The sequence below is a fragment of the Venturia canescens genome, chromosome 3 (genome assembly GCF_019457755.1).
Source record: "Venturia canescens isolate UGA chromosome 3, ASM1945775v1, whole genome shotgun sequence".
In the NCBI taxonomy this organism is placed as follows: Eukaryota; Metazoa; Arthropoda; class Insecta; order Hymenoptera; family Ichneumonidae; genus Venturia; species Venturia canescens.
Genome location: NC_057423.1, coordinates 4,263,929 through 4,289,542, shown reverse-complemented (window position 1 = coordinate 4,289,542; position 25,614 = coordinate 4,263,929). Strand labels below are relative to the sequence as shown.

Here is a 25,614-nt window from a genome sequence, read left to right as displayed (position 1 = left end):
GAATGCGTGAACAAGTTTTTCTGTCTAGTACATCCAACGATGCATTATCTGCCAATAACGTTGAGAAAAAAGGTTGGAAGGATGTAGGCAAGGCAGATCTTGCTGAAAGTTATCTACAGCAGGCAACGGAACTAGCCTAGAAATAAGCTGTTACTTTCACCATGATTTCGAAGATGTTGGTCCACTTCGTCCACTTGAACACGATTTATTCCTCACTCCCGTGTTCGAACCGAGGCGAGCAAGTGTTGAAATTCCTCTGGAAGTGAATAATCGAACTTTGCAGAGCTGTACAGACAGATTTAAGCTCGCTATTTTTATATTCCATAATAATCGATCTCAAAAATATCTTTCATTGAGAAAAATTGCACAAATTTTTCACCAGTTGTGTGAGATGAGAATGCAAAAATCTCGGGTATTAATATATTTACATACCGAGTAAACATCAGTCTCGCATCGCAAATGCTGACGTGAGCACTCATCTTTCAATGCTAAGAAGATAGAGCATGAGTGCCGATAGCTTCGGTTGATTGAGAGGTCGAGGAAGAGGCGCATCATGCGGATTGTCATTAATCAGCGACGCAGTACTCCAACGAACGAGTAAGCGACGATAAAACTCTGTCCGTGAAATTGTCGAAGTTTCCATGCTCATAGCAGAAACGGTGTTCTTGAATTAATTAAAATGTTTGGGTTATCCGTTGAATAAAAAGAAAACATCAATAATAAAAGGAAGTGTCTTTCAGCTAGCTGAGTGCAACCCAAACGAACTACTGCCTACTGCTGGTGCAACTTTTCGAAGTGAACTACTGTGATTCCGAAACAAGCAGTGAGTACTAGCTGTTGTTGAAAAACAAATTCAAGTGCACAAAATGGCCATCTCATCAGCTGTCCTGCTGACCTTGGCCCTTGGATTTATCGGTGTCTTGTCGTATTATATGCTGCGTCATTTCACCTACTGGCGTTCGAAAGGAATCCCATACATTCAGACAAATCCATTATTTGGGCTGATATTACCTGTATTGTTGCGCAAACGTTCCATGCCTGAAAATACAATAGCTATTTACAAGGCATGTCCGGGTGCCAAGTATTACGGCTCCGTGGATTTCGGTGAGCCTGTTTTAATTGTTAAAGATCCAGAGATCGTGAAGGACGTAACTGTCAAAAGTTTTGCCCATTTCCCAAACCACCGTGCTTTTTTCGACGAGAAATTCGACCCGGCATTGTCGAAGAATTTGTTCTTCCTGAAGGACGACCGTTGGCGTGACATGAGATCAGTCCTGACGCCGAGTTTCACAGCAAACAAGATGAAATACATGTTTCAATTGGTGTCCAAGTGTTCGATGGATTTTGTGCAGTATTTACGCGAACGTTCGGAACCAACGAGGGATATTGACCTCAAGGACTTTTTTACGAGATACACGAACGACGTTATAGCCACGACGGCCTTCGGGATCAGTGTCAATTCGGTGCAAAATCGCGAAAATGAGTTCTACACGAATGCCAGAGCGTCGATCTTCTTTGAGGGCTTCTTGAACCTCATCAAGTTCATGGTCGCTAGATTCTTTCCTAAACTCATGCGGTTCATGGGGTTTGGCTTCCTGCCTAAAAAGTGCAGCAGATTCTTCGACCAGATCATTTGTGACACGGTGAAAATGCGCGATGAAAAGGGCATCGTTCGACCTGATATGATCCACCTTCTGATGCAAGCGAGGGACAACGAGAAGGGCATCCCCATGACCAACGACGATATAACGGCCCAGGCCATCATCTTCTTGCTCGCTGGCTTTGACACCTCCGCCCGACTCATGTGCTTCGTTTCTCACGTTCTTTCTCATCATCCAGACATTCAAGATCAACTTCGCGACGAAGTCGACGCAATATTGGGCCAAGATGACGGGAGCATCTCCTACGAGAAATTGGGTTCTATGAAGTACTTGGATATGGTGATTTCGGAAACTCTTCGTATGTATCCCCCACAACCCTTCACCGACCGAGTTTGCACCGAAGCTTATGAACTGGAGGCCTCGACGCCTGAATCCAAACCGTTCACCGTTGCCCCGGGGACCTTAGTGTGGATTCCAACTCTTGGCTTTCATCATGATCCCAAGTATTTCCCGGAGCCGGAGGAGTTCAAACCGGAACGTTTCAGCGAAGAAAACAAAAACGACATTATCCCTTACAGTTACTTACCGTTTGGCATTGGACCGAGAAAGTGCATCGGAGATCGATTTGCTCTCATGGAAGCGAAGATCATCATTGCCCGACTCCTGCAAAATTTCGTTTTCAAACCATCAGAAAAAACGACGAAAGTCATCACATTCGCTAGAGATGGATCGATTATGAGTCCGGAAAACGGATTCTGGATGCGGTTAGAGTCGAGGAACAAACCGTAAACCAACTGATTTCCGTGTGACTTTGGGACAACAATTTTCATTCAGAGCTTCGAAATCGTTATCAACCGCTGAACCTGAGTTTGTCGTGTAGTACACGTGCTGCAACAAATCAGTCAATCTGTAATTAATTATAAATCCGCAATAATAAACTCATCAGTAAAAATTGTATATTGAAACATATTGATGTACAGTCTCACTTCATGAGACGGATTTAAAAGCGAAAAAACGTTCATTCAAATTACACAAGCACAGTATTTTAACAAAGCTTTTTAATAAATGTATTTTCGAGTATTCACCACGCAAGATAAAAGTATCAAATTGAGGTGAAGCAGCAAGTTTTAGCAAACCAGGTTGGATCGTATGGGATTTTCACGTCCGACTTGTGTTACTCTTTTTTTATTTCGCTATATTCTTTTTTCCATCCAGTTTATCTTGGTATTATTACGCATGTATACATATAGAGTTGAATTAAAAATAAATTGGATACTGTATTTTAGTCTGATTTTGTCGTCCTTTTATTCTGATAAATTCTATCCAAAAATGTTGAAAACATCCAAAACGATCATTAAGCATCTCGTTCTCAGGCTTTTTCCTTCTTTAAGTAGTAGTTCTTCTACCCCGTCTTGTTTTTTCATGCAGTGAACTGTGGAATCATTAACCCTACACCTCATGTGCCTTTTTTCATACCCTCAACCTCATGACCGGGGTTTGAACGCACCCCAATCTTTTTCTGCTTATAAATCCGGTCCTACGATGCTAAACTGACTTTATCCTACACCATTTTCTTCGTTTTTTTATAACGAAAAGAATGATGTTCGATAAAACTAATTTCAATTGAATTTATATATAAAAAAATCCGTCGATAATCAGTCGATAATGTCGCTTGTTAGGACGGGAGCGTAGTTTGAAGTTCGCGTGGGGTGTGCTCACACCCCAGTCATGCGTTCTAGGGTTAACTAATATAATCGAATTTTCGTTGGAAAAAATTGTAACGTTTGATCATAAACTCTTGAATGAAGCTATTAGTATTTGAAGTACGTAATGTGTGATTAAATTTTTCCACCCAGTACATGTAGCGATGTATAATATGCCGATAACGTTGATGAGAAGAAAGGTTGGGAGGACGCGGATAAAGCAGATCTCGTTGAAAGTTATCGACAGCAGGCAAAGGAACTAGGCGAGAGAATTGATGTCACTTTGGTCACTCTTCCGAATTTCAACTTCGTTATAATCAAATGTTGAATTAACAAACGGAGATGGTGGTCGACTTTTGATTGCGACTGACTCGACTCGTTCGCCACGGATGCAAATAAATATTTTTCGCGGGCTTCAAGCGACAGATCAGAATACTTTCGATGATTGTAGGGCGCCTCCCAAATATCTCTTCAACAAATTTTCGTTACAAACTTTGAAAATAATTTGGCACTTTACCTGACAGTAGAGTGACGTGAGCTTTTCGAGGAAAATGAAATGAATAATTTTGCTAAAAGAAGAATTCTGCAGTACAGTAAATGAAGAGTTTATTAGTTTTCAATGAGATTTACTACGCTTCTAGTTATGTAAATATATTAAAATTCAACATTTTTGCATGCATGACTCGCACAATTGCTATACTTAACCTTTGAGATATTTCGGAAAATTGTGGCAATCAGCAACAAGAATGATTTGCTTTCCAGCAAAATGGTTTTGCTCGGTCGGCAAAATAATTTGCTCATCCAGCAAAAATTCGCGGCTGCAAGAGCAAAAGTTCTTTGCTAATGCGGCACATGACACTTAACACAGGATTTCTGTCACAGCAGCAAATTAATTTGCCGTCGCTATATTAATAAAAAAATTTGTATCAGTGGCGTGGCGTACGCTGTCGCGACACAAACATTTCTCTCCGCGCGCGTAAGCAAAATTAAAAAATATTCGCTCATGGCGATAAACATTTTATGTCAGTGTTGATCGTCGCTCGACGTGTCCGACAGTTTTCAAGGTCACGGGTGAGGTCTATGAGTTAGTGATTCCCGCTCGAGGTTTTGATAATCGTTCATACGACGAACTATCAACGAGAACAACGTTGACCATGACGGATGATTTTTTCTCCTTTGTAACGCCGAAATTGTGCATTTTTAATGAAGAGGACGTCACAAAACATTCAAAAAAGTTGGATATTCCCATCTTTTCAAGGTTCGTTCCCAATTCCTCATCGTTGTACCTTTCCAGGCGAGCAAATGTTAAAATTCCTTTGGAAGTGAATAATCGAACTTTGCGGAACTATGATAGGATTTATGCTCATCATTTAAATATCTCAAAACAATCGATCAAAAAAATATATTTCATCGAGAAAGAGTGCCCGAATTTGCGAGAATAGTGCAGCAGATTCCTCAACCAGATAATTAGTGACACGGTGAAAATGCGCGATGCAAAGGGCATCGTTCGACCTGATGTAATCCACCTTCTGATGCAAGCGAGGGACAACGAGAAGGGCATCCCGATGACCAACGACCGAGCCAACGACGATATAACGGCCCAGGCCATCCTATTCTTGCTCGCTGGTTTTGACACCACTGCCCGGCTCATGTGCTTCGTTTCTCACGTTCTTTCTCATCATCCAGACATTCAAGATCAACTTCGCGACGAAGTCGACGCAATATTGGGCCAAGATGACGAAAGCATTTCCTACGAGAAATTGGGTTCTATGAAGTACTTGGATATGGTGATTTCGGAAACTCTTCGTATGTATCCCCCACAACCCTTCACCGACCGGGTTTGCACCGAAGCTTATGAACTGGAGGCCTCGACGCCTGAATCCAAACCGTACACCGTTGCCCCGGGGACCGTAGTGTGGATTCCAATTCTTGGCTTTCATCGTGATCCCAAATATTTCCCGGAGCCGGAGGAGTTCAAACCGGAACGTTTCAGCGAAGAAAACAAAAACGACATTACTCCCTACACTTTTTTACCATTTGGCGTTGGACTGAGAAAGTGCATGGGAGAACGATTTGCTATCGTGGAAGCGAAAATCATCATTGCCCGACTCCTGCAAAATTTTGTTTTCAAAACAACGAAAGTCATCACGTTCGGTACGGACGGATCGATTATGAGTCCTGAGCGCGGGTTCTGGATGCGGTTGAAACCTAGAGCAAAATCGATTTTTGTGTGATTTTGGGACGCCTCCTATTTGTACTTAAAACCTTCATTTGTTATTTATTTACATTATTAATGTATGGAAATTGCTCGAAATAAAAAATATTTCAATATTGAGAAGTTTGTGTTCGAACTACTTCAATGAATTCCCGAGAAAATCGATCACAATCGACACTCATTCGCTCGTATCGATCTCAATCATTGATAAATATGAAAATTCTGCATGGTATTATTTCTTCTCAGAACTGAAAACAATTTCCTACCGAGATCGTAAATTCATAAAAGATAATCTTTGTGATCCCAAATCTTATCGCGAACTATTTCGAAACCTCGCGAATAATCCGATAACTTCTATTCAATCTCAATCATAGAAAATGATCGATACATTCTGTTCTGCTGACTCGACCACGCGTTTCGTCACATTTTTTTTCGAAAAGTTCAGGGTTTTGAAAAATGACTGTACCGTGATGACTATCGCACAGATTTTGGGAGCTTGAGTAAAAAATGGTCAGTCTGCATTTAGGTAAGTACGTAAATAATCTTTATTTCATAAAATTAATTGAACTTTATAAATTCATTAACTTACTCAACAATAATAAAATATAGAGTCGTTTATGGTTGGACGCAGATATCGTAAGGATTTTTCAAAGTACGAAGGAAAAGAATAAACTTGGTACGCTGAATTGGCAGGAAAATATCAACGTAAGAGGTCAAAATTGCGATGTACAGTCTCAACAAAAATATTGTATTCGATAAATTGAACTTCGGAGGTGAAAAATGCGTAACACAATCGCATCGCGCACGTTGTCAGAAAAATTTCTTTTCTATAAACCCGACAATTTATCGATGATTCGAATAATCGGAACTTTCGGTTTGATTTTGGCACATGAAAGTTCATGGTATTGAAGTTCCCACCGTTGAATAGCAACAAAAACAATATTTTCCATTAGTATTTTGGTTTTCTAATTAGTTCGAACTTTTATAATTTACTTTTCAAACAAATGTCAGATTCAATGGGGCATTTATTGGCATTCCAGAGCGACAAATTTCATCGAAAGTTTATAGGTTCGTTAAAAGAAAAACGAATTTTCATAGTTCGATTGAATGAATTTTTCAATCCAAATTTTAGTTGATAATAAATAAATAATGTTCCCAGAGCTCCACATTGGTGGCGGAGATTAAAAATCTACGAACGTGGATGGATAGAGACGAAAAAATATCGATCAACTCAAGATCCACGTATGGATGGAGAACATCGCGCATTATAAAAAATATAAAAACAACGTAGATGCTGGCAGCAGAAATAAACAGTTCATTGCACTTGAATTGGGGGTGTAAATATTTACAAAAATGAGTAAATCCTCGATCGGTTAACTCCTATGTCATGGAACAGTGATTTTTTTCATCACTCTAATTCAAGAAATCAAAGCATTTTCCGCATATTCCAGAAGATACGAATACGAAGGAATCTTCGAACTTCGTTCAACAAGTTCGGATAAACTTGAGCGAAAAGAATACAAAGATGGCGAAGTGGGTATGAAATTTCGGATAATTTGGAAGAATCAAGTGACGTTAAATCTTGTTTTTCAAAGTTAATACTCGTATTTAGTGGCTTTGAATAAATCTCTGTTGCTCCGGCTGATGCTGGCGAGGATACCTGGACTTTTGAGGGGCGGAGTTTCGTCGAGCCGATTTAATTGTAAGTTAGATTTGTAGGGGACGTTTGGTGACGAGTGATCGCCGTTTCCTCTGCTCGCTTCGACGTTGAAACTCTTGCTTCGTGAGAGTGAAGATTTGTAGGTTCTTTCGGGTTTAGTGGGAGCTTGAAAATTCGTGGTCGTCGATGCGTTCGGTTTCTGCGATGTGACAGCGTTTTTTATCGAAATGTTGATCATGCTACCGTACTGACGTGATTGATTGTTTCGGCTGGCCGGCGGTACCGTCGTTTGTTTAACGTGGTTCATCGTGTTTGTCGAATGGCCGAATTGACGACGAGAGTTCGACTGACTCGTTCTCCCATTGTGAGCAACGGAGTGCAATTTACGGGGCAGTGTCTGCGTGCTTCGGAATTGTTCGTCCCTCTCGTATTCGTTGGTCAACCTGCTCGTCGACTTGCTGAATCGCCCAAGCGAGTTTGACTCGACACTAAAATAACGCGAGCCCATTAACCCTCCACTTGCACGTTTTTCAATGACCCTTGACAGATACACTGGCTCAGACGAACTCTGGGGAGCTAATTTTCGCCTTCGAATCACTGCCCCAACTTGTAGTTCTCAAAGTCTACTTCTCCTTCATTCGTTTCATTTCAGGTCGGGGACAGTCTAGATTCAAGCCACTGTGCCTCTCAAGGACCATTTTTTAAAAGTGAAATCTTAACACGAGGCTTGAAGTGAGCCCAATCAGCATAAAATTTTCCTCGTGTGTCAGAACGATGCTCAACCGTGTACTGTTCTCTACGTTTTTTTCATAACGAGGAGAATACAGTCACACTTGCTGAATATTTCGTTTCAAAACCTCTATGGAGATGGAGTAGAAACATCAAAAAATGAAGAAAAAAGAACTCTTTCCCAATCAGAGTTGAGCTCATTTCCGATCTGATGGCGCAGAACAATTTTCAATTTTTCAAACGAATGCACGTTAACAATTTATTCTGGATTTGAGATAAGTTAAATTAGAAACTAATTTTTTAGTTTCTTGGAGCCACGATCTGAGAGCAGATTTTTTCAAAATGTTGTTTTGATATCCATTGAAATTTTGCGCTTTAAATGCTTCATTAGGTTTTGTTTATTAATTAATAATTTACTTCGCAGTTGATGCGGATATGAATTAAAAAATGCGGAATAATGTATTTCAATACCTGTAGTCACGTTCGACACCATTTCGAGTGGTTCCCCTCGGTCTTCCATGAGGCTTGCTGCTGACCTCTCGATAGACTTTCTCCCGGCTGTAACTCTCACGATTGCTAACGGCGTATGGATCTTCGCCCACGTAATACCTGTGAACAGGTGTCGAATTGCCATTGCGATGATGATAGTTGCTCGGTTCGTGAATGGCGTAGCCGTTCGATCTCGATGTTTTGACGTTTTTCACAATCGTGTTTGCGTTGTTTCTCGGGGAGCGTGGGGGTCGTTCGGGAGGCTTATCTTCCGGCAGATCTTCGCTCAACAGAGGAATATTTCTGTCGATAACGTTGTACTGACGGTACGTCGAATCGTCGTCGGTCGGGGTCAGCTGGGACGTCGAACTACTTCCTGCTCGTTTGGTTTTTCTCTCGGACGATGCTGACCTCAGTTTACCGACGAGTTTTCGAAAAGATTCGCCGATTTTGTATTTCGAATGACTGGGACCTTTTTTGTGCGTAGAATAATAAAAAAATTGGAGAAATTTGAGTTTTTTTTAGCTCTACGAATGGAAATTTGTCTGCATGCTGTTTATCGATACCGAATTTTGTTTTCTCTTACTTTTATGATTTTTTTCAGGACTGTCAAGCACGCTCTTTTTTTCTCTACGGCTCGGCTGGACGATCCTCTGAACTGGGGACGGTGATCGTGACCTCGGTGACGTTTTGCCATTTTGTGGACTGTAACGTCGAGTTTCGATTCTCTCCACATTCGTTACTTGCTGCTGGACATCTTTGCTTCGGTTTTCCCAGGTCCTCTGGACAACGAGGACCGGACTCGCTGTACGCACCGGAAGTTCGTTGTACGAATTCTTCTCTTCGGACCTCGACATCGTCTGGTTGGTAAATTTACAAACTTGATAATGCATTTCGAAAAATGAACAATTTTCACTGCGATTCCATCGCCACATACTTTTTTACTTTATCTTATGCATAACCCAAGTTTTTAAGCAATTTTAAAAGTGGAGCATTTTTAAGTAAGAAAAGCGACTGAAATATTTCGATATTATCGTTATATCCTGAGACCGGATGTGCTGGTTGAAAAATCATATAAAAATATAAAAACAACGCGAAGACGATGTTAATACCTGTTCGCGAACTCTGCGACGAACCGGAGGCGATGGTGGTTCGTCTCGTAGACGTTGTTCGTGACGATTTTTTTTCTGATCCTGTTCGGATTGAGTTTGACGACGAGTTGTCTCGTAGCTTCTCGAGTACGTTGCTTCTTTCTGAATTCTCGATGACTCCGGCTGGTTCCTTGGACTGTCGTGCCTGTATCCGTTGCTTCTCGGGGTTTCGATCACGTAATGCGAGGGAGAGGCCGTTCTCGTGTGGTTCATCGGCTTTTCTGTGTACGTAAAAGAGAGTGGTTGATCGAATGAGAAGATCGTTGAAAAATCGAAGAATCTTCGAAAATTCAAGACCGAATAAACGAGTGAACGATTAAATGTGGGAGAACGGATAACCGCAGCTCTTACCAGTCGCTTGATATCTCTCGGACCACTCGCTAATCCCATGAAAATATCCCGAAGGAGAGGCGGAGTCTCTTCCGCTGGTACGTCGTTGTTGGTGTCGAGGGTAATTGGGGCTCGTGTAATCGCGGTCCCTCGCAGGCGTGCAGGACTTCATGGTGACATTGATGAAGCTCGTATTCGTGCCAGTTTGGATGGGGGGATCGTCCGCTTCGACGGAGCCGTGGGACGACCTCGATTCGCTACCAAAATGGCTCTCGAGCCATTTGGAAGTTTCGAATTTTCGCGCCTCGTCCTCTTCCTCGAGGTCGAGAGGTTTTTTCGTAACCGCATCCTTCCGGCTCGCGGCTGTCGTAGTTTCGGCGTTGAAACCGGCGTGCTTGTGCAGACGAGTCGTCCGCATTGTCGTTGGTGGCGGTGGCCAATCCCCGATACGTTCACCCTCCGTCGTCTCGGAAACGTAACGCATTTCACGGGCGATTTTCTCGCCACCCGAAACGTAATCGACCAAATCCTCGTCCCGCCTCTTCAAAAATCGCTGCGAACTCTCCTTGCGCGTTTCCGATGGCTCATCGTGCAATCTTTCGTCACTCCCTTCGTCCTCTGCCACCGGCTCGTCTTTAATCTGACTCGAAAAAATCGGTTGATGAAAATTTCTACTCTACTCGAATTTTTTGTCATCGAAGACTACTCGAAGGGCGCTTCGAACTCGAGATTATTCCATTATTTTCTGCGTGCTCCTGAGAACCGAATGGAAAACTTACTTCTTCGTGTTCGACCGTTTTCCTCGACTCCGTGACGATGAGACCGTCGGGTTTGAGCTCGCTCCGTTCGAGCTTATTTTCCGTGTCGACGACCTTATTCGACCTCGTCGTGTGCTGCAATATTCGTGGTCCTGGCTGGAGAGCGAGCTGCTTCGAGGACTCGGCCAACGCTATTCTCAAATCGCCCCGGTTCGTTCGCACAGCGTTTTGGTATGCCTGGGGGGAATAAATTTTCTCATTTCGGGGCTCGGGCGACGAGCGAGGCGAGAGTGATAAAAATAAATGCAGATTGTTTTGATAATTCGCGAGTGAAAATTTTTACGTTGAGATATTCTCGGAGCCGAAATATCCTCAGAGAGACACGAAAAACCGGACTGTCCAGCTTTTGCTTTGCAGCTTTTTTGCGGCACTTGTCCAGAGCCAAATTCACGATGACTTTGATAACGCGAAGCAGCCAGCACTCGGTTTTTTCGAGACTTTGCTTTTCTTCAAATTTCGTTGTGCTCAATCGCGTGTTTGCACTGTTCGAACACATTCAACTTGAAACCTGACGTAACGAGTTTTTGAAATAAAAGTATTGGGGAAAGCGCACCAAACGAATGGTCAATCGTCGAGATTCGCTGGGGCGCAAACATGCGAAGATGAAGATATTAGCAGGCATCACGAATCTCAAAGTTCCCCTCGAGCGTACAATAATACCAAGCGTGTATCGACTCAATATCGATTAGCATTTGCTCGGAAACTTGAAAACAGGTTTTCGAAGCTTCTACGGGTCTATGCAGTTCTACTTTTTTATAATTCAGCCCTCGCTCTCACTCTCGCGCTCCGGAGGAACGGCTCGAGTGGCGCTTATCGCGATCCTGAGAGCAAGGTCGAAGAAATCCTAAAAATTTCGCACTCTCGCGTATGCTCGCGCAAATGTTGGTGAAAAACGAAGACTCGTGAAGAAGTTAACTGAGGTGATGAATAAAAGAGAGTGGAAAGTAGAGAAACGTGAAAACCGAGTCAAAAGAGTGACTGAAAATTGAAGCTTTGACGAGTGAAAAATGGTTGAACGGTCAAGAGTCCATTTTTTGCTGCTCTTACAATAAAATCCAGCGATTTTATACATCCGAATAGTGCACAAACTCACTGCAATAAAATTATACGAAATACCGGGCTTTCGTACGTCAGAAATCTCGCTCAGAAACTTTTGTCAAATAAATCAAAAACAATTTTATAAAATAACGTAAAAACCGAGCTGAGTTCCTCAGGATCGAGCTATAAACTGGGATTCTGGCCGAGCAGAACGACGAAAAAGTCGATGGCAAAGAAGCAGCGTTGAAAAGAATCCACCGCAGGAGCTGCGCCCGGAAATAACGAATAAGCGTCGAAAAAAGTGTTTTATTTACCCACACAACGATCGTGGAAGCATGATGAAAAGTGGAGGAGACGAGCGAATAATCCCAGGACGATATCGCACAGTTATTAGTCCCCTAACGATCACATATTGGTTAGTTTACTGAGCGAATATGAGAGACGTTGACGATGAGAGTTAGCCCTTTATAGTCGTCTTTGTAAACCGTAAAATTCGGTGATTTTAGAAACAATGAGCGACGAAAAGGAGCGAGTACAGACGAAATAAGGATTTTCACGTCGGCCGCATCGAGGACACGGATAAATCGCATTCGAGCCAGCTGCGGCCGGTCGACTGCGGCCGTGGCATCTCGGTACTTCCCACTTCGCCATTGGGTAAAAGGAGCGAGAAAGAGAGGACCGAGAGATCATCGGGCTCGGGAGTAGTTTCCCCTCCATTTTGCAAGGGAACATTGTACTCTATATAGTTATCTATATAATATTGCACGCAGCACGTATATCGATATACATAGAAAGTGTAAAATACGACAGTAAGCGTACAGGGAGTACACGTACAGTTTCTATCTCAAGTATCTCCTGCTCTCTCTCTCTCTCTCTCACTCAAACTCATTCAACGCGCAGAGAAACCTTTCTCGCGTCCTCCACCAAGAACCGAGTCATTTATCCCGCCAGGATCACGTGTTTCTTTCTCTCTTGGCCGGGAGAGGGTTTGAGCGCGGGATTTTTCGCCCGGTCTCTCGTAGCAACCGAGTATTTTCATCCGCAGATCGTCCCCTCTCTTTCTCCTTCTCTCGCGGCTTTTTTCTAAATCTTCCTTTCTACGAATGTTTTTGTCTCGATTTGCTCTTTTCCTTTATACATCTTCTCGGTTAGCCTCTTCCACTTTTTTCTCTGCTCTCTTTACGCTACTCCCGATCCGTTCGGATCGTCGTTCCTCTTGCTCTTCGCCTAGAGATCTCTTTCTGTTTGTTTCGACTGCTCTCTCTCGCTCTTCGTCTTCCGCGCTCCCTCCTCTCGCGTTCCTCTCTGTCTCTGGGACTCGCGTGCTTGTCTCAAAAGAGGAACGCTCGGTCGCGCATTCACCTACGCTGCCTACAATAATATCCCGGGAAACGCGATACAGTCAAAGTCTCCGCAAATCGTCGGATTATCGTCGCGCACTCGTTTCGAAATATTGCTCAACTCAATGGAAACGTGATCGGGTCCCTTGGCGCGAAGGACGTTTTCTTTCCCGCACTGTACAGAGAGTCCGAACCCTGAAAAATTGAGATTCGCGCCTGAGCAATTGTATCGCGTTGAAAATGCCACGATTGCAGTTTTACCATCGTGCCAAAATCCGGGTGATTTGTTTCCCCGCGGAGTCAGCGAGCTCGGAGCGTGAAAATTGGGCAGCCAAAGACACTCCACGCTTTCGAGGACATCGAGCGAATTTGATGTTGATTTACGGCGAGTCTGACGCTAGGAAATAACAGCCTCCGCGAGGGTAGATAAATGTTCAGGAGACTTTATGAGAAGTACCTGTCCACATGGACGCTTTCGCAACGGATCCACTTCTCGCCCTAAGCTTTTAGCGTCCATTCTCTTCGAGATACAGAGTGTCTCGAAAGTCGAGCTTCCGATTGTCGCTCCCGAGATCACGATGTGAAGCACGCTTTTGCTCGTCGGTGGCCCGGAGCGGCCGTTGCCAATTTAGTCAACTCATCAAGGATGCACCGGAGAGAAAAAACAGCGGAGGTACTTGCGCTTTGGAATTTTGTAATTCAACTGTTTCGCAGCTCCCAGATGACTTTGGACTCGCGGCTCGCAGCCGAGTGACCGTTGCGTTACGCCATTACTCGCGCAGCCATCCTCGATTCGACTCTATCTTCTTTAAATATCTGTTGGAATGAGAGTTTTTCGCTCAGGAGGCAGTAACTTCGTTCCGCTTCGTTCGATTTCACTCTTCATCCCAATCTCACTTTTCCCGTCTCGCTTGGTGTTTTAATAGATTAGACGGTGTAGCTGTGTACACGAACCACGCTAATACCACACCGGTGGAGTTACTTTGATCTATGGACCACGGTCTCAAGCCACGGAGAGTCGTTCGGCCTCTAACAGAAGCCGCGGAGGGTACCAGAGCGTGTTTTCTTATCTGCACTCTTCGATATCAAAACGTTTCATTATTACGGGTATTACGAGTCGCTTGGATGCGTGGTGCTGGCGAATGTTCTCCGTCGTTTATTAGATAAACTAAAACACGATTGCGCGAGTTACTTCGAACATGAACGAGCTACAGCGGATTCGTAACAGTTACGCAACCGCTGCTCTTCGTTGTTCTCTGCCACTTGAGTAAAAGTCTTTTAATATCAATCGATAAGTACGAGGCGTGAGTTTTTCTCGAGCGAAGCAAAGATGACTGGCAACAATTCAACGCCGCCGAAAATAATTTCGACAATTGCGGGAATGAAGAATTTCCAACACTCCGGTTCAAGGCTATCGAATAATCGAAAGTGGCGGAATCGTTTTTCTTTCAATTTATTCTCTTCGAAATACCACCATCGTTCAGTCAGACTAAAACTATATTTAGTCGCGCACGTTACGTGAACGATGAATAGTTGTAGGAACACACAAGTGCAGACGAGAGCAGCGATTGACGCGAGGTATCCTTTCCTCAGTGCTGCGACCAGATTCACCTTTTCGAAGCCTCGTTGACCTTAGCCGTTTACGTGCCCATGTGTGCAGGTGTGCGAAACCCAAGCCAGTGTGCACGTGTGCGTCAAGAGGCTTTCCCATTCGAATGGCTGCTGATGAATCGTTCGAATGACCTACTCTTATACTCACTCGAGGCCTTTGATGCGTCTCTATATCGCCATTGTATTTATTAGTCGAAATACCTGCGAGGAAAATTCCTCGGTCCAGTGAAAATACGAGGCTGGTCTCGTCAGCTCGCGGAGAAAAGTTACATCGTTATTGACTCCGATGTAATTAAAGCGTGCTAGATACTCGACTCGTTTCCTCGATCGTTACTGTCGATCATGTGAATTTTATGCTACCTCTATATCATTTATGTGTACAGAAACGAATATGATACTGGCAGCTAGAAAAACGTACATAGGAACATAAAAATGATAAATTTTAGTGATAAATTCATAAACGTCAAATTTATCGGGTCACGTCCACTAAATCCTTCGAATTGTACGTCCGATCTCGACTGTTTTTCCATGAAAAAGTTTCTTTTCTCGTGTCCCAATTACCGTTTTAATGAGTCTGATTCAGCATGATTCTAGTGCTGGTGACAGATGACATTGAATTTTTGTTGTTGTTTTTTTGTTAATGGACTGGTAGGGAAACCTTTTGGATGTTGACACTACCTGACGATCAATTGACCTTCTTTCGTCCCAAGAATCGTTTTTTCGAGAGTTTAACAACACTGAGGATCGAGGGTTTTTGTGTTTGAAAAGTAGTGCGAGTGCGTGCGGAATACCTCATCGGATATGTCGCCGAGTTGTTGTCGATCTTCGGTTTCAAGGCGCTCCTCGATCTCTTCTCGGCTTCTGACGACGGTCTCGTTGAGCTCTTTCTGCACAATGGCACCGTTTGCTTTTCCACCGGAGGGCCATTCCACTTCTTGGGGCTCGTCCCCGGTCGTTCTTCTCTGTAAACACCGAAAAGGAACGTGTTTGTCTTACTTTGCAACGATATTGCATATTCTTCGGGTTTTTCTTGCTTTCTCTCTGCTTCTATTTCAGCCATATTTCTTCAAATTGCCCCTCCCGCCCCTGCACCGTCGTTATCCTCGTCATTAGCATGGACTAGGCGAATCGAAAGATGTCGAAATACTGGCCATTGTTTTCAGGACTGACTACAGCTGTATGACTACGAAAAGAAACTGCTTATCGAAATTCTCGATCTCAGATTCGGAAGAGAAGCAGCAGATTCGTCAATGACGAAATAACGCCCAGCACAAGATTCCTCTTTCTCGATTGCTTGGCGCGATCGTTAAAACTCTTTATGAGGTCAGAACAATCGCCAGGAATTCTCGGACACATTCGATACTGTGAAGTTTCGTTTCAGCGATATTGCGATAAGCCATGCTTTTACGACAGTTTTAGAATTCTTTAATTTATGCTTATTAAAAAACAGGTTTGAAAATAAACTTTTAACATAATTACTGGTCACAGTCGAGCTAGGAAATGATCGCGGGGCGGAAAGAGAAAAGCGTACTTCCTGAGTCGTGTGCTCCTGTTGCTCGACATCCTCGGTCGTGTTTGTCGTCACCAATGGTCCCGAATCAACGACTATTTCACCGTCCTCGAGAACGACCTGCCTTTTCACTCGCGTCTCAATCTGCCTCGTCGTCGTGATCTCCTTCTTCTTCCTCGTTTCCCATTCCTCTGCAAACCGGAAGCCAATATCCTTTTAACCCACATTAGTTGTCGATTTTTTTCATTGTTTCGAGCACAGCATTGTGACAAAGCGAGGGAGAGGGGAGAGCCGTTTTTCGCTCGAGTGGATACGACGAACCTCGCTCGCGAACAGGGCGGTGATTACTTTTTGAAAATTCGTTGCAAATACTCGTGCGGAAAACCCTGCTCCAGTGCGGAGGCGAGTAGATTGAATATTTGTGAATTAGAATGTTTTATTACTCGAAAGAAATTGCGCACTTTTCAATCGCATCGAGAACGTTATTGACGGAATTTTAATTATTTACTTTGAAGGATTCCGATCGAAAAGTAGTTTGAATCTCACTGAAATAAGCTAAAATCGAGAATGAATTTGAAGAGCCCGATCGTTGCGCTATTCTCGTATCTCTTTCGTCAAAATTTCGTCATAAAATGCCCGAGAGTCAAGCAAAAAGGTATGATTTTGAATCGAGCCACTGGCTCTGTACAAAAGACGCTTTCCAAGTTATTTTACATTTGAAATCATACTTTCAACGTAATTACGAATATTACCTTCTTTGACGGTAGCTATAGAGTTCTCCGGATCGTACTGGAACAAACGAATGAATAAATAAGTTGAATGAAATTGGGGATAAAATATTGTTTCGCTCTGTATACTTATTCATCCTTTAGTTTCTATTTTCTATACAAGGATGGCCAATGGGAGGGGAGAAAAAATGAAAGTATATCAAATTCGTTTTACACAGAGATACGAGGAGTTATCTGTATAGCGCTGTTTGCGACCGGAAACTGACTGCGTTCGTCTGACATCATGCGTGACGCACGGAGAGTCTCGGGTCCAGGTAATACGACGTGAAGATAAAATGTGTTTCACGAGCTTCACAGATCCTTTCGTAGCTAAAGAACATTAAGTGCGAGCCACAAAACGAAATAAAATTCCCGTTTGTGCCCTCGAGTACAGAGAGCTCTGTATAAGAACATTCGAATGGGATAAAAGTTTAGTTAAGTGGCTTGAAGGAACGCGCGCGATATATGAGAAGACTTTACGAGCTTCTTCCATTAAGGACGACCCTTGTGTTTGAAATGCGTTAGGTACGCTCTCACTCATGTGGATTCTTCACTGTAATCTACTTAATTTCTTCCTTAGCCCATGATTTTCAATTAAATAACAAGATACTTTGATCATAATCATTATTATTAACGTTACTCCTTTTGAAACAAGATCTACCATAAAACTCTTACGGTCTACAGTCGACTTTCCCATATGTCACGCTCACGTCGCCGGACCATTCCGCTGAGTCAACTCTCTCCGTTCCCGAACGTCAACTTCCCATTTACGACACTCGGAATATTCGCTCTCTTCGTTTTTTTTTTTTTTTTTTTTTTTTTTTTTTTTTCATTGTCACTAGTTTTTTTACGAATTTGCTTTAAAAATGGAAAATTATTTGATAGGAAGCAGACGAAAGGTTCGACTGTACTATTTTAGGAGCGAAGTTCATTGTTTTCAAAGCACGACGAGACCCATCGTGGGAGTGACGGTTTCGTTTTTAGATTTTATTCTTGCCGCACACATTCCAGACAGAAAATTAATGTTATCGGAGTAGTGACGTGACGTAACAAGCTCCTTTAGAACCGTCACTGTTTCCGTTGAGCTCAAAGGAATTATTTTCGCTGCCTCCACCCACATTTTTTTTCATTTCTATGGATGATTCAAATCAAGGAATTCTTCAAGTGAATTTTATCAAATTTGATTATTCTTCAATCATTTTTATTCAGCAATTGCATCTTCGTATTTGCGAATTCGATATAGTTTGCCCTCGTTACCAACAGCCAATGTTATTTGGAGACAAAAGTTACTCGTCGAAGATTTTTTGTCCTTACGACGTAATGGAAGGAGAATAAATGCGCGACTGGAAATCGGTACTCACTATTATGCCGGTGGAATGAGAGTTCGCAGGCGGACGAGCTTCGTATCGGCGCGTTGAAATCACCTCCATCATTGAACCATGCTATATTCTCTCGCTGCCAACGTTTTTTTCTCTCGTTCTAACGAAGCCCACGCGTTTGCGATCCCGATTCGATAACCTGGGGGAATATCAGAGTTGATCAGACCACATTTCGCATAGTCGAGAGCGAAAATGGCTCGACCGGGCCTCGGTATGCGCGAGCGGTGTCGTCGGTAAGTGAAACATGCGTACTCGTATTAAATTATAAACTTATAACAAGTTCATGAATAGTTGATGACTCCGATGCTCTGGATAAGCAAACGCGAGTGAGTCAACTCGCCGGAATTAATACCGCGCTCGAATAACAAAGTTTTGCATTTTTTTACAGTCCGATTCGATCTCGTGCTTGTTTTACGAATAGGACAATTCCACGAGGAGCGACTCAGGGATATTCAGCGGGAATGAGAGTGTGTAACCGACGCTGGCTATTTTTGGTAAAGAATTAATCCGGCAAACAGCCAGGCAAAAAGTCTCGCTCTTCTTTTTCTTGATTCACGTGCTCGAAGGACGCGTGCACCAGGCTCCCGTGGCTTCGTCACCCACTCTCGATGCGGCCTGAAAGATTTACGAAATTGTACAGGCTCGTGCAAAGCTTGGGAGTCGAAGAATCGACGTGGAACGAAACCAATCTACATTCTACTTTCTATCAAATCTGCGAATCGATGCAAAGTTAATTTTCTTACGATTTCAATCTGCTTTTTAAACCCCAATGAAATATCTGTTCCTCCCAATCATCAGTTCCCTGCGAACGTTTACTTTGGCTCAAAGTGGAACAAAAGTCTCAGAAAATCGTTTGAAACCACTTTGGGTCCGGCAAAGCTCTTCCTTTATAAAAGTTGAAAAGGTCGATTTTTCCAATTCGCACCTCACCAGCTACAGTTTTTCGGAGTTGGATTCTTCGCAAGCTCCGTTTAAGTCGCTCCCGTCCCCACTGACGAAAGTCACTACCGATTAATTCCATCGTTCGATCTTCTTTCCGCTGATTGCGAGCTCGTTTACAACTCAAATTTTTCACGTAATTACGCGAAGCGAATCTCTTCCTCGTTACAATCAATGGGATTCAGAGCGTATCGACACTCACGACGGAATATCAAAATACGAGGTGGTTAAACAGGTCGCACTGGGAATTCACATTCCGTTTCGCTAGCCGAATCGTGTTTATTTATTCACCCATATACATGTCTATACATTTCAGTATTCATGCCCATCTATAGCTGTATTGCTCGCTGTGTACATGCCACCGAACGATCGCGAGACCTTGATTCTGAATGACTCTGTATACGTGCGCGATCGATAGGTACCGATCGCCAGCGTCCTTGCGGTTGGAATTACGCACGAGCACTTGCGATCGTAGATACATCTCATCGACACATCCGTAGGAATTCATTACGAGAGAGAGAGAGAGAGAGAGAGAGAGAGAGAGAGAGAGAGAGAGAATGCATATAGGAAAGCTAATCGGAGAAAATGAAATTCTTATGGCATAACAGATTTTCAGATTCCGCATAAAACGGTAGAAAATTCTGGCGAGTTTTTCAATCGAATTTCGATGTGACAAATGAAAATATTTTGTTGCACGTGTATTCGACGATACTGGGCCGAAGCAACGAAATTTCGGGAATTTCCTCGAAACTCTTTATTCTTGTTGTTAGGAAACTTGGGTGAGCGACAAAACACTTTATTGCGTCATCGAAATATTCGGTTCTTAAATTTTTCATAAAAACGTGAAAATTTCAACGAAACGTCCCATTTCGTGGGCGAAATCTGACACGAAATCGTCCAATTTGGCGCGACATTGAATATGTAAATTAGAATACAATATCGAAGTAGGAATTTTTACGAGATTTTATAAATTTTGAAGGAGAAGAGATGAGAGTTGCAGGCGGATTGTATATAAATTTTTGAGAAAACGCACCGAACGATCATCACTTTCCGAAGTGTCCTGTACGCTGATGGATCGAAACGCTCGTATATTTCGCGTGGCTCAACGCGTTTTAATTCGTCCGGAGGCTCTTTTATTCGCAAGAAATAGATGGACGCGTATTTGTGCTCTTCTCGCTCGGGTGCTCCTTTGGAAATGCGTATGACGTCAGAGGGATGTGTCATACGCAGAGATTATCGTACCAATAGCGGACTGCGTGGATGTTTCCACTGCGACAAATGTGTGCTGCACGTATTTCAGAACATTTACGAGTGTAAATGGATACGAGACTGCACACGCGGAGGTTGTGTTTTGTAAATATATGTGAGACACATTAAAACCTACGCACGTTCGAGCGCACGACGATTTGTGACGACGATGAAAAGAAAAAATACGAAAAAAAACGAATTACACTGTTTTTCCATGCGAGGGCTCGAAGACCTTTCGAATTTCCTTGGACAAATGAAACTGCTCCTACGCCGCATCGAACATTTCGTAACCGATCGGCAGTTCTTTATCGCGATGATGCGATTACTGGGATTCTAAAATCGATGGCAATTCGAAAAAGGTAGAAACTCGAGTTGTTTTTCGACGTTGCAATATCTTTGCGAGCTTCTCAATTCGTCGGCTTCATTCGAAGAATGAACAAGTCGAACGCGAATGGCCTTTTTGTCCGCGGCTTGCCATTGGGCCACACTCTCGAAAATCTCCGAAAGGTCACACGCCGAGGAAGCAGACAAATTTCCGATCCCGATGGCGAATTGCTCGAGAGGCTCTGTCGCGAGAAATCAGCGGAGAATGCGTTCAAGGGTCCGAGCCTCGAGAACGCACGCGCGGCGAGGGACGCGTGTGTCCGGGACTTTCAAATTTCCTTAGCCGGCAGAGGCGGCATCACAACCAGTTTTGCCGATCCCGAATAAGGCCCCGGGTGACCGAGCGATCAGCGAGAGATCTCCGGAGCGAGTTGCGTAGAAATAAAATGGCGAAGATCGCGCGCTATCCTCGCGTGTGTGACAAGAAAAAAGAGAGACGCGAGGGTTATTTGTTCGATATGAAAAGCATGCACGAGAGTCTGCGGGCCCGAATCGCGAGGCTCGTATCTCGGTCAATGGTCATTTGAATACGCCCCGCCACGGGGGCGTCGAAAAAAACATCCTTGATTCGCGCGACGTGCGAGTATACAAACGAGGCCACAACGAAACGGCGTTCAAACGGGCTAACGAAAAAAATGGAGGCCAAGGAAGAAACCTCCGAAAATTTTGAGCACGCACCGTAGAAAATGAAGATCGTTAAGCAGTTTCCCAAACCAGGAGGGAACAATGCCTCGGTCTCGCCTCTCAAACTTTCGCAAATCTCCAAGAGAAATCTCGCTTTTTTATGACATTGCCAAGTCTTTTAAATATTCTCGCCCTCGGCGAAATTTATAAAAGAGAAGCGAGATACGGTTCGAGCTACGAGAGTAACGGCAGTTGCATACATTCTTCCACAATATTGTTCATTCCTCGGACTGGCATTCGCACGAGAAAAAAAAGTGGATGGCATTCCGTTGCTGGATCCTCTAAACTCACTCTCCATTTTGAAGGTTTTTTCCAACTTCGTGGCCGACATTATTCTCCGAAGACTGTTAATTTCACCAACGCAGGTCCGTTTTCACCTTCGTACGAGAAGCACAGATCAAGCGCAACACGGTCGGGACGCGGGTGGAAAAAAGTCTCGAAAAATGCTGATCCGAGGTTTCCGGAGATCGGACAAATCCAATTCGAGCAACGATGGAACGGCCGAGGTGAAATTCATTCTAGCTCGTCGGCCATGCAAGAATAAATTTATGCTCGAACGCTTGGAATAAAGCAACGAATACCTTCATCGCTGGATGTATATCATTGGACGATAAGTAAATCGATCGTTTTATCAATGAATCGATGGATACATGGACGCGCATCAAAGGGCAGAAGTTTGAAAGGATTTAATGGCCGGATGGTTAGGGACTGCGCACAAATGAACGCGCTTAACCTGCATTAAAAATAAGGATCGCCGAGACCTGCGCGCCCTTTTTTCGGCCGTAATCGCAACAGTGAGACCTGCGTATCTACGCGCCGATAGATAAAACGAAGGGAAGGAAAAATCGCGGCGGTGCGAGCCTGCGCGGAGTGGAATTGTGGTGAGGGAACAGGAGAACCGGTAGGACGCTGGTGGGTGGCCGAGCCAGTAGGTGCAGCTGGGAACCACGTGACCTCGCCAAGGACGTCGCCATTTTGAATGAAAATAGCGAGAGCGAGCCCCTCCCCTCCTCGAGTCTCGATTCCTCTTATCTGTCCCCCGTTACGAGTGCTCTCTCCTCTCCTATTGTCGCGCCAAATCCCTGTGCAGATCTCTGTCCCATATTCGCGTTTCAAACGCGTCCGGCATATGCGGAAGGAAGTTACGCCGAAGGTAACTTCCGGCGCTGGTATTCGCGTGAGAACGGCCAAAAGTTCCGGGCTAACGAAATGCGGGTTGGATCGAGAAGTGAGAGAAAAACCCGGGCAGATGCACGATTCGGAAAACTCGAATTGTCGAAGCTCTCGTTGAAAGTTGAAGGATTTTCTAGCTGTGCATTCACGACGACCTGACTTTTTCTTAAATTATATCTCACGAAAGTTTCTGGTCACTCGCGGAACTCGATTTGATTGAGAAACAAGATAATTCTAAAGTGCTGAGAAGATTCTCACAGCCGCGTCTCCCTCGGCGTCAACTCGCCCCCTGCTAGCGTGCACTCGCATAGACATATTTCTCCATTCCGAATATTATATATTATACTTTATGTATCCTAGTTACGTAAGGGACTGAAAAAGTGCAGAACTCGAGCGCCGACAATGCCCGTGAGCTCTCTCGTAACATCCTCACGAACTCTCTCGCACGCGTGCTCATACACCACGGAAAATAAAACTCCCTTCTTTCTCTGTCCCTTTTTCTTTCTCTCAGTAGTGCGAGGGGCACTTAGACTTTTCCAATTTCCTGGAAAACGGTACTACGCTCTTGCACCGTTTACGATCGACCCCCACTCCGATTGGCTCCTCGCGATCGATGAGAAAATCCTCCAAACGTTGCGGCTCGTACAACGATTTTTATTCGGCCGAGGAAAGCGTGAAAGTGCCGAAGGCATTTGTACGAATCTTTCGTACAAATGTGGTCATTTTGTTGGAATACGTGATGAATCGGAGCTTCTACAATCAAGTAATTTTCATCGATTGGGCAGGTGGCGTAACGGGTCGGTGAGGTGCGAGTTAAAAGTGTCGTTCCGACGATCTAGTCGCCTTTGCGCAGTTGACTGATAACTATTTTGTGTCGTAAATTCCATTGGAAAGCTGAACATTCGAGTTCACATCTATCGTGAATCTTATTCGCGGAAAGGTCGATCGGACTAAGCCCTCAAAGTAAACGATTCGCTGTTTGCAACGTTTTGAGCCCAACTTCACACCCGGAAAGGAAATTCCGCGTATAAAACTGGCGAGTCGGAGAATTTTTCAGTGCAGTCGTAGCGCAGGTGCAGCGCGCGATATTCAATCACTCACCTTCGAGCAGAATCCAGTGCAGAACCGTGGAAATAGCACGGCAGTTTATCAACGAGCTAGACGATGTGAAACGAGCCTAAAAATCCTCGAACTCCTCTTATTCCTGCACTTTTATTTCGATGCCAGCAAGATGAATTGAGTGACCGTGAACCGATGACAAATTACGTGTGTGATCGAACGTCCGAACACCGAGACTTCACTCACTTTCGACATAAATAGAATCAAAAATTTAATATAATTAGAGAGAAAAATAATGGAATTTTAGTCCAGTTTCTTTCGTAGAACGAGGAAGAAAAGACGCCGGAAAAAAATCGACGAGCCTCCGAAAGATAAACCCGAGTCGAATATATTCGCTGAAGCAAGTTGGTCGCGCACGTGCGTAGTTGGAACAAGCACTCGACCCCGCGTAACAAAGTTGCAACGATTGTCGTATTATCGAGCCGAGTAATGAATAAAAAAAAGAATTTCGCGAGCGGTAGCACGTCGGGAAAAAACGTCGAGGCTCGTCGTTGAGACAAAACGCGCGCTTCGCGCGGCGAGTTTTCGACGAGACTGTGCCGAGCGCGCGGAGTCGTTGGATTTCTGACAGGAGTTTCCTCCAGCGTGCGGCTGCGAGAGAGCCTCTCGCTCTCTCTCGCTTCTTTTCTCTCTCTCTCTCTCTCTCTCCTGATGGCAAGTCACAAAGTGTATGGTAGTATTGTACACGGGTAAGAGAGATCGCGGAGCGAACGAGCGCGGATCCGAGGCGAACGGTTTACGAAGCTCTATCGCATGAGCCGAGTCCCCTGTGTGTGCAGCTCTCTTGCTTCCACCGCGGCTGCTCGTTTGCTCCCTGCTTTCGATGCTGATATCGCTTGAGGTGGTGATGGTAAAGGTTTAATGGTGGTGGACGACTCGGTTCTCTTCGAGTGAACACCACCGACACTCGCACACACGCACACTCATTTTGCCCACTGACGGCAAACCTATCTCGCATCTACTCGCTCCTCGTGGATTTCTCTGTCATCGTCATTCAACTCTTTTCACCGTCTCGTTTTCCGCACACTCGTGTGTATGCGTTATTTATTCATAAGTACGGGACATTCCAGGCTAGCGCGACGACCCACTCTTGCGGCGAGGTTTTCGGCTCTTTTCTCTTTTCGACAAGATCCGCTTGTGAGAACAACTTCCGAAATTATTCAAATCAATCCGAAACGGCTTGTTTCTGGTTCTCGAATCTTTCCACTCGGAGTCCTAATTTCGAAAAGTAAACGCTAATTGTGCTGTTTGGCTTTTGAATTGAGGAATTTGGGGCCGTTCGATGCACGGAGCTCTGCATTCTCTTGAACTCCAGGCGGGAAAACCTAGTCTGGAATCGGTTTTTGTGAATGCGTTTTAGTTTTTTGTGCCCACGAAAAAGGCTCTTGGCTCGAGGAACTTTGATGAAGCGATAACAGTCGATGTTGCAGCGTTCCAAATAAGCCTGCAAGCTTTGAAGCTGCCTTCGTGGATTTTACTTTCTCATTATTTGCGTACGAAATTGCCTGTGCCACAGGTACGTGAGACATTCCAAGATACTTTGGTCACCAAAGAAATCAATGCCAAAGGGAAAAAAACTGTTTGGAAATAACGTTACATGAATACCAAATCATTGAAGTAGCAGTTTACAAACTCTTTTTGATTGGGACGAATTCAAGCGGATGGCAAAGCAAAACGAATTCCGGTTTCATTATCCTGAAACGTTGGAGTACATTTTTTTTTCTCT

At 44.0% G+C, this 25,614-nt stretch overlaps 3 protein-coding genes across 5 annotated transcripts; 2 read left to right on the top strand and 1 right to left on the bottom strand.

Moving 5' to 3' along the window:
* Positions 1–227: 227 nt before the first annotated feature.
* Positions 228–2,886, top strand: LOC122407521 (cytochrome P450 9e2-like). Its single transcript, XM_043413800.1, has 2 exons — positions 228–597; positions 741–2,886. Exon 2 carries the CDS (start codon positions 867–869, stop codon positions 2,388–2,390), a length of 1,524 nt encoding a protein of 507 aa, XP_043269735.1. The 5' UTR covers positions 228–597; positions 741–866; the 3' UTR covers positions 2,391–2,886.
* A 1,110-nt stretch (positions 2,887–3,996) lies between these two features.
* LOC122407523 (cytochrome P450 9e2-like) lies at positions 3,997–5,609 on the top strand. Its single transcript, XM_043413803.1, has one exon. It carries the CDS (start codon positions 4,789–4,791, stop codon positions 5,536–5,538), a length of 750 nt encoding a protein of 249 aa, XP_043269738.1. The 5' UTR covers positions 3,997–4,788; the 3' UTR covers positions 5,539–5,609.
* Positions 5,610–6,040: 431 nt separating this feature from the next.
* chas (chascon) lies at positions 6,041–24,574 on the bottom strand. 3 transcript variants are annotated; one of them, XM_043414061.1, is made up of 12 exons: positions 23,871–24,574; positions 18,594–18,956; positions 18,324–18,480; positions 16,948–16,984; positions 16,217–16,386; positions 15,477–15,647; positions 10,658–10,873; positions 9,900–10,518; positions 9,510–9,769; positions 8,984–9,257; positions 8,380–8,869; positions 6,041–7,667 (listed from the first exon to the last, which is right to left on the bottom strand). In XM_043414061.1, the coding sequence occupies exons 3-12, from the start codon at positions 18,393–18,395 to the stop codon at positions 7,115–7,117; spliced, it is 2,862 nt and encodes a 953-aa protein (XP_043269996.1). In that variant the 5' UTR covers positions 18,396–18,480; positions 18,594–18,956; positions 23,871–24,574; the 3' UTR covers positions 6,041–7,114. The 3 variants fall into 3 exon arrangements, with proteins under 3 accessions (XP_043269996.1, XP_043269995.1, XP_043269997.1); XM_043414060.1 differs by lacking the exon at positions 18,594–18,956 and having other exon boundaries at positions 23,871–24,573; XM_043414062.1 differs by lacking the exons at positions 18,594–18,956; positions 23,871–24,574 and adding an exon at positions 20,314–20,624.
* Between the last annotated feature and the right edge of the window lie 1,040 nt (positions 24,575–25,614).

What these genes read in the sequence shown, in the direction of transcription:
- LOC122407521 (XM_043413800.1), top strand. Translation starts at nt 867, where the DNA reads ATGGCCATCTCATCAGCTGTCCTGCTGACCTTGGCCCTTGGATTTATC.
- LOC122407523 (XM_043413803.1), top strand. Translation starts at nt 4,789, where the DNA reads ATGCGCGATGCAAAGGGCATCGTTCGACCTGATGTAATCCACCTTCTG.
- chas (XM_043414061.1), bottom strand. Translation starts at nt 18,395, where the DNA reads ATGATGGAGGTGATTTCAACGCGCCGATACGAAGCTCGTCCGCCTGCG. An exon ending in TCGGCGACATATCCGATGAG is followed by an intron (nt 10,874 to 15,476) that starts GTATTCCGCACG and finishes TATTCCCCCCAG; the next exon opens with GCATACCAAAACGCTGTGCG. An exon ending in GGTGTCGAACGTGACTACAG is followed by an intron (nt 7,668 to 8,379) that starts GTATTGAAATAC and finishes GCGTTATTTTAG; the next exon opens with TGTCGAGTCAAACTCGCTTG.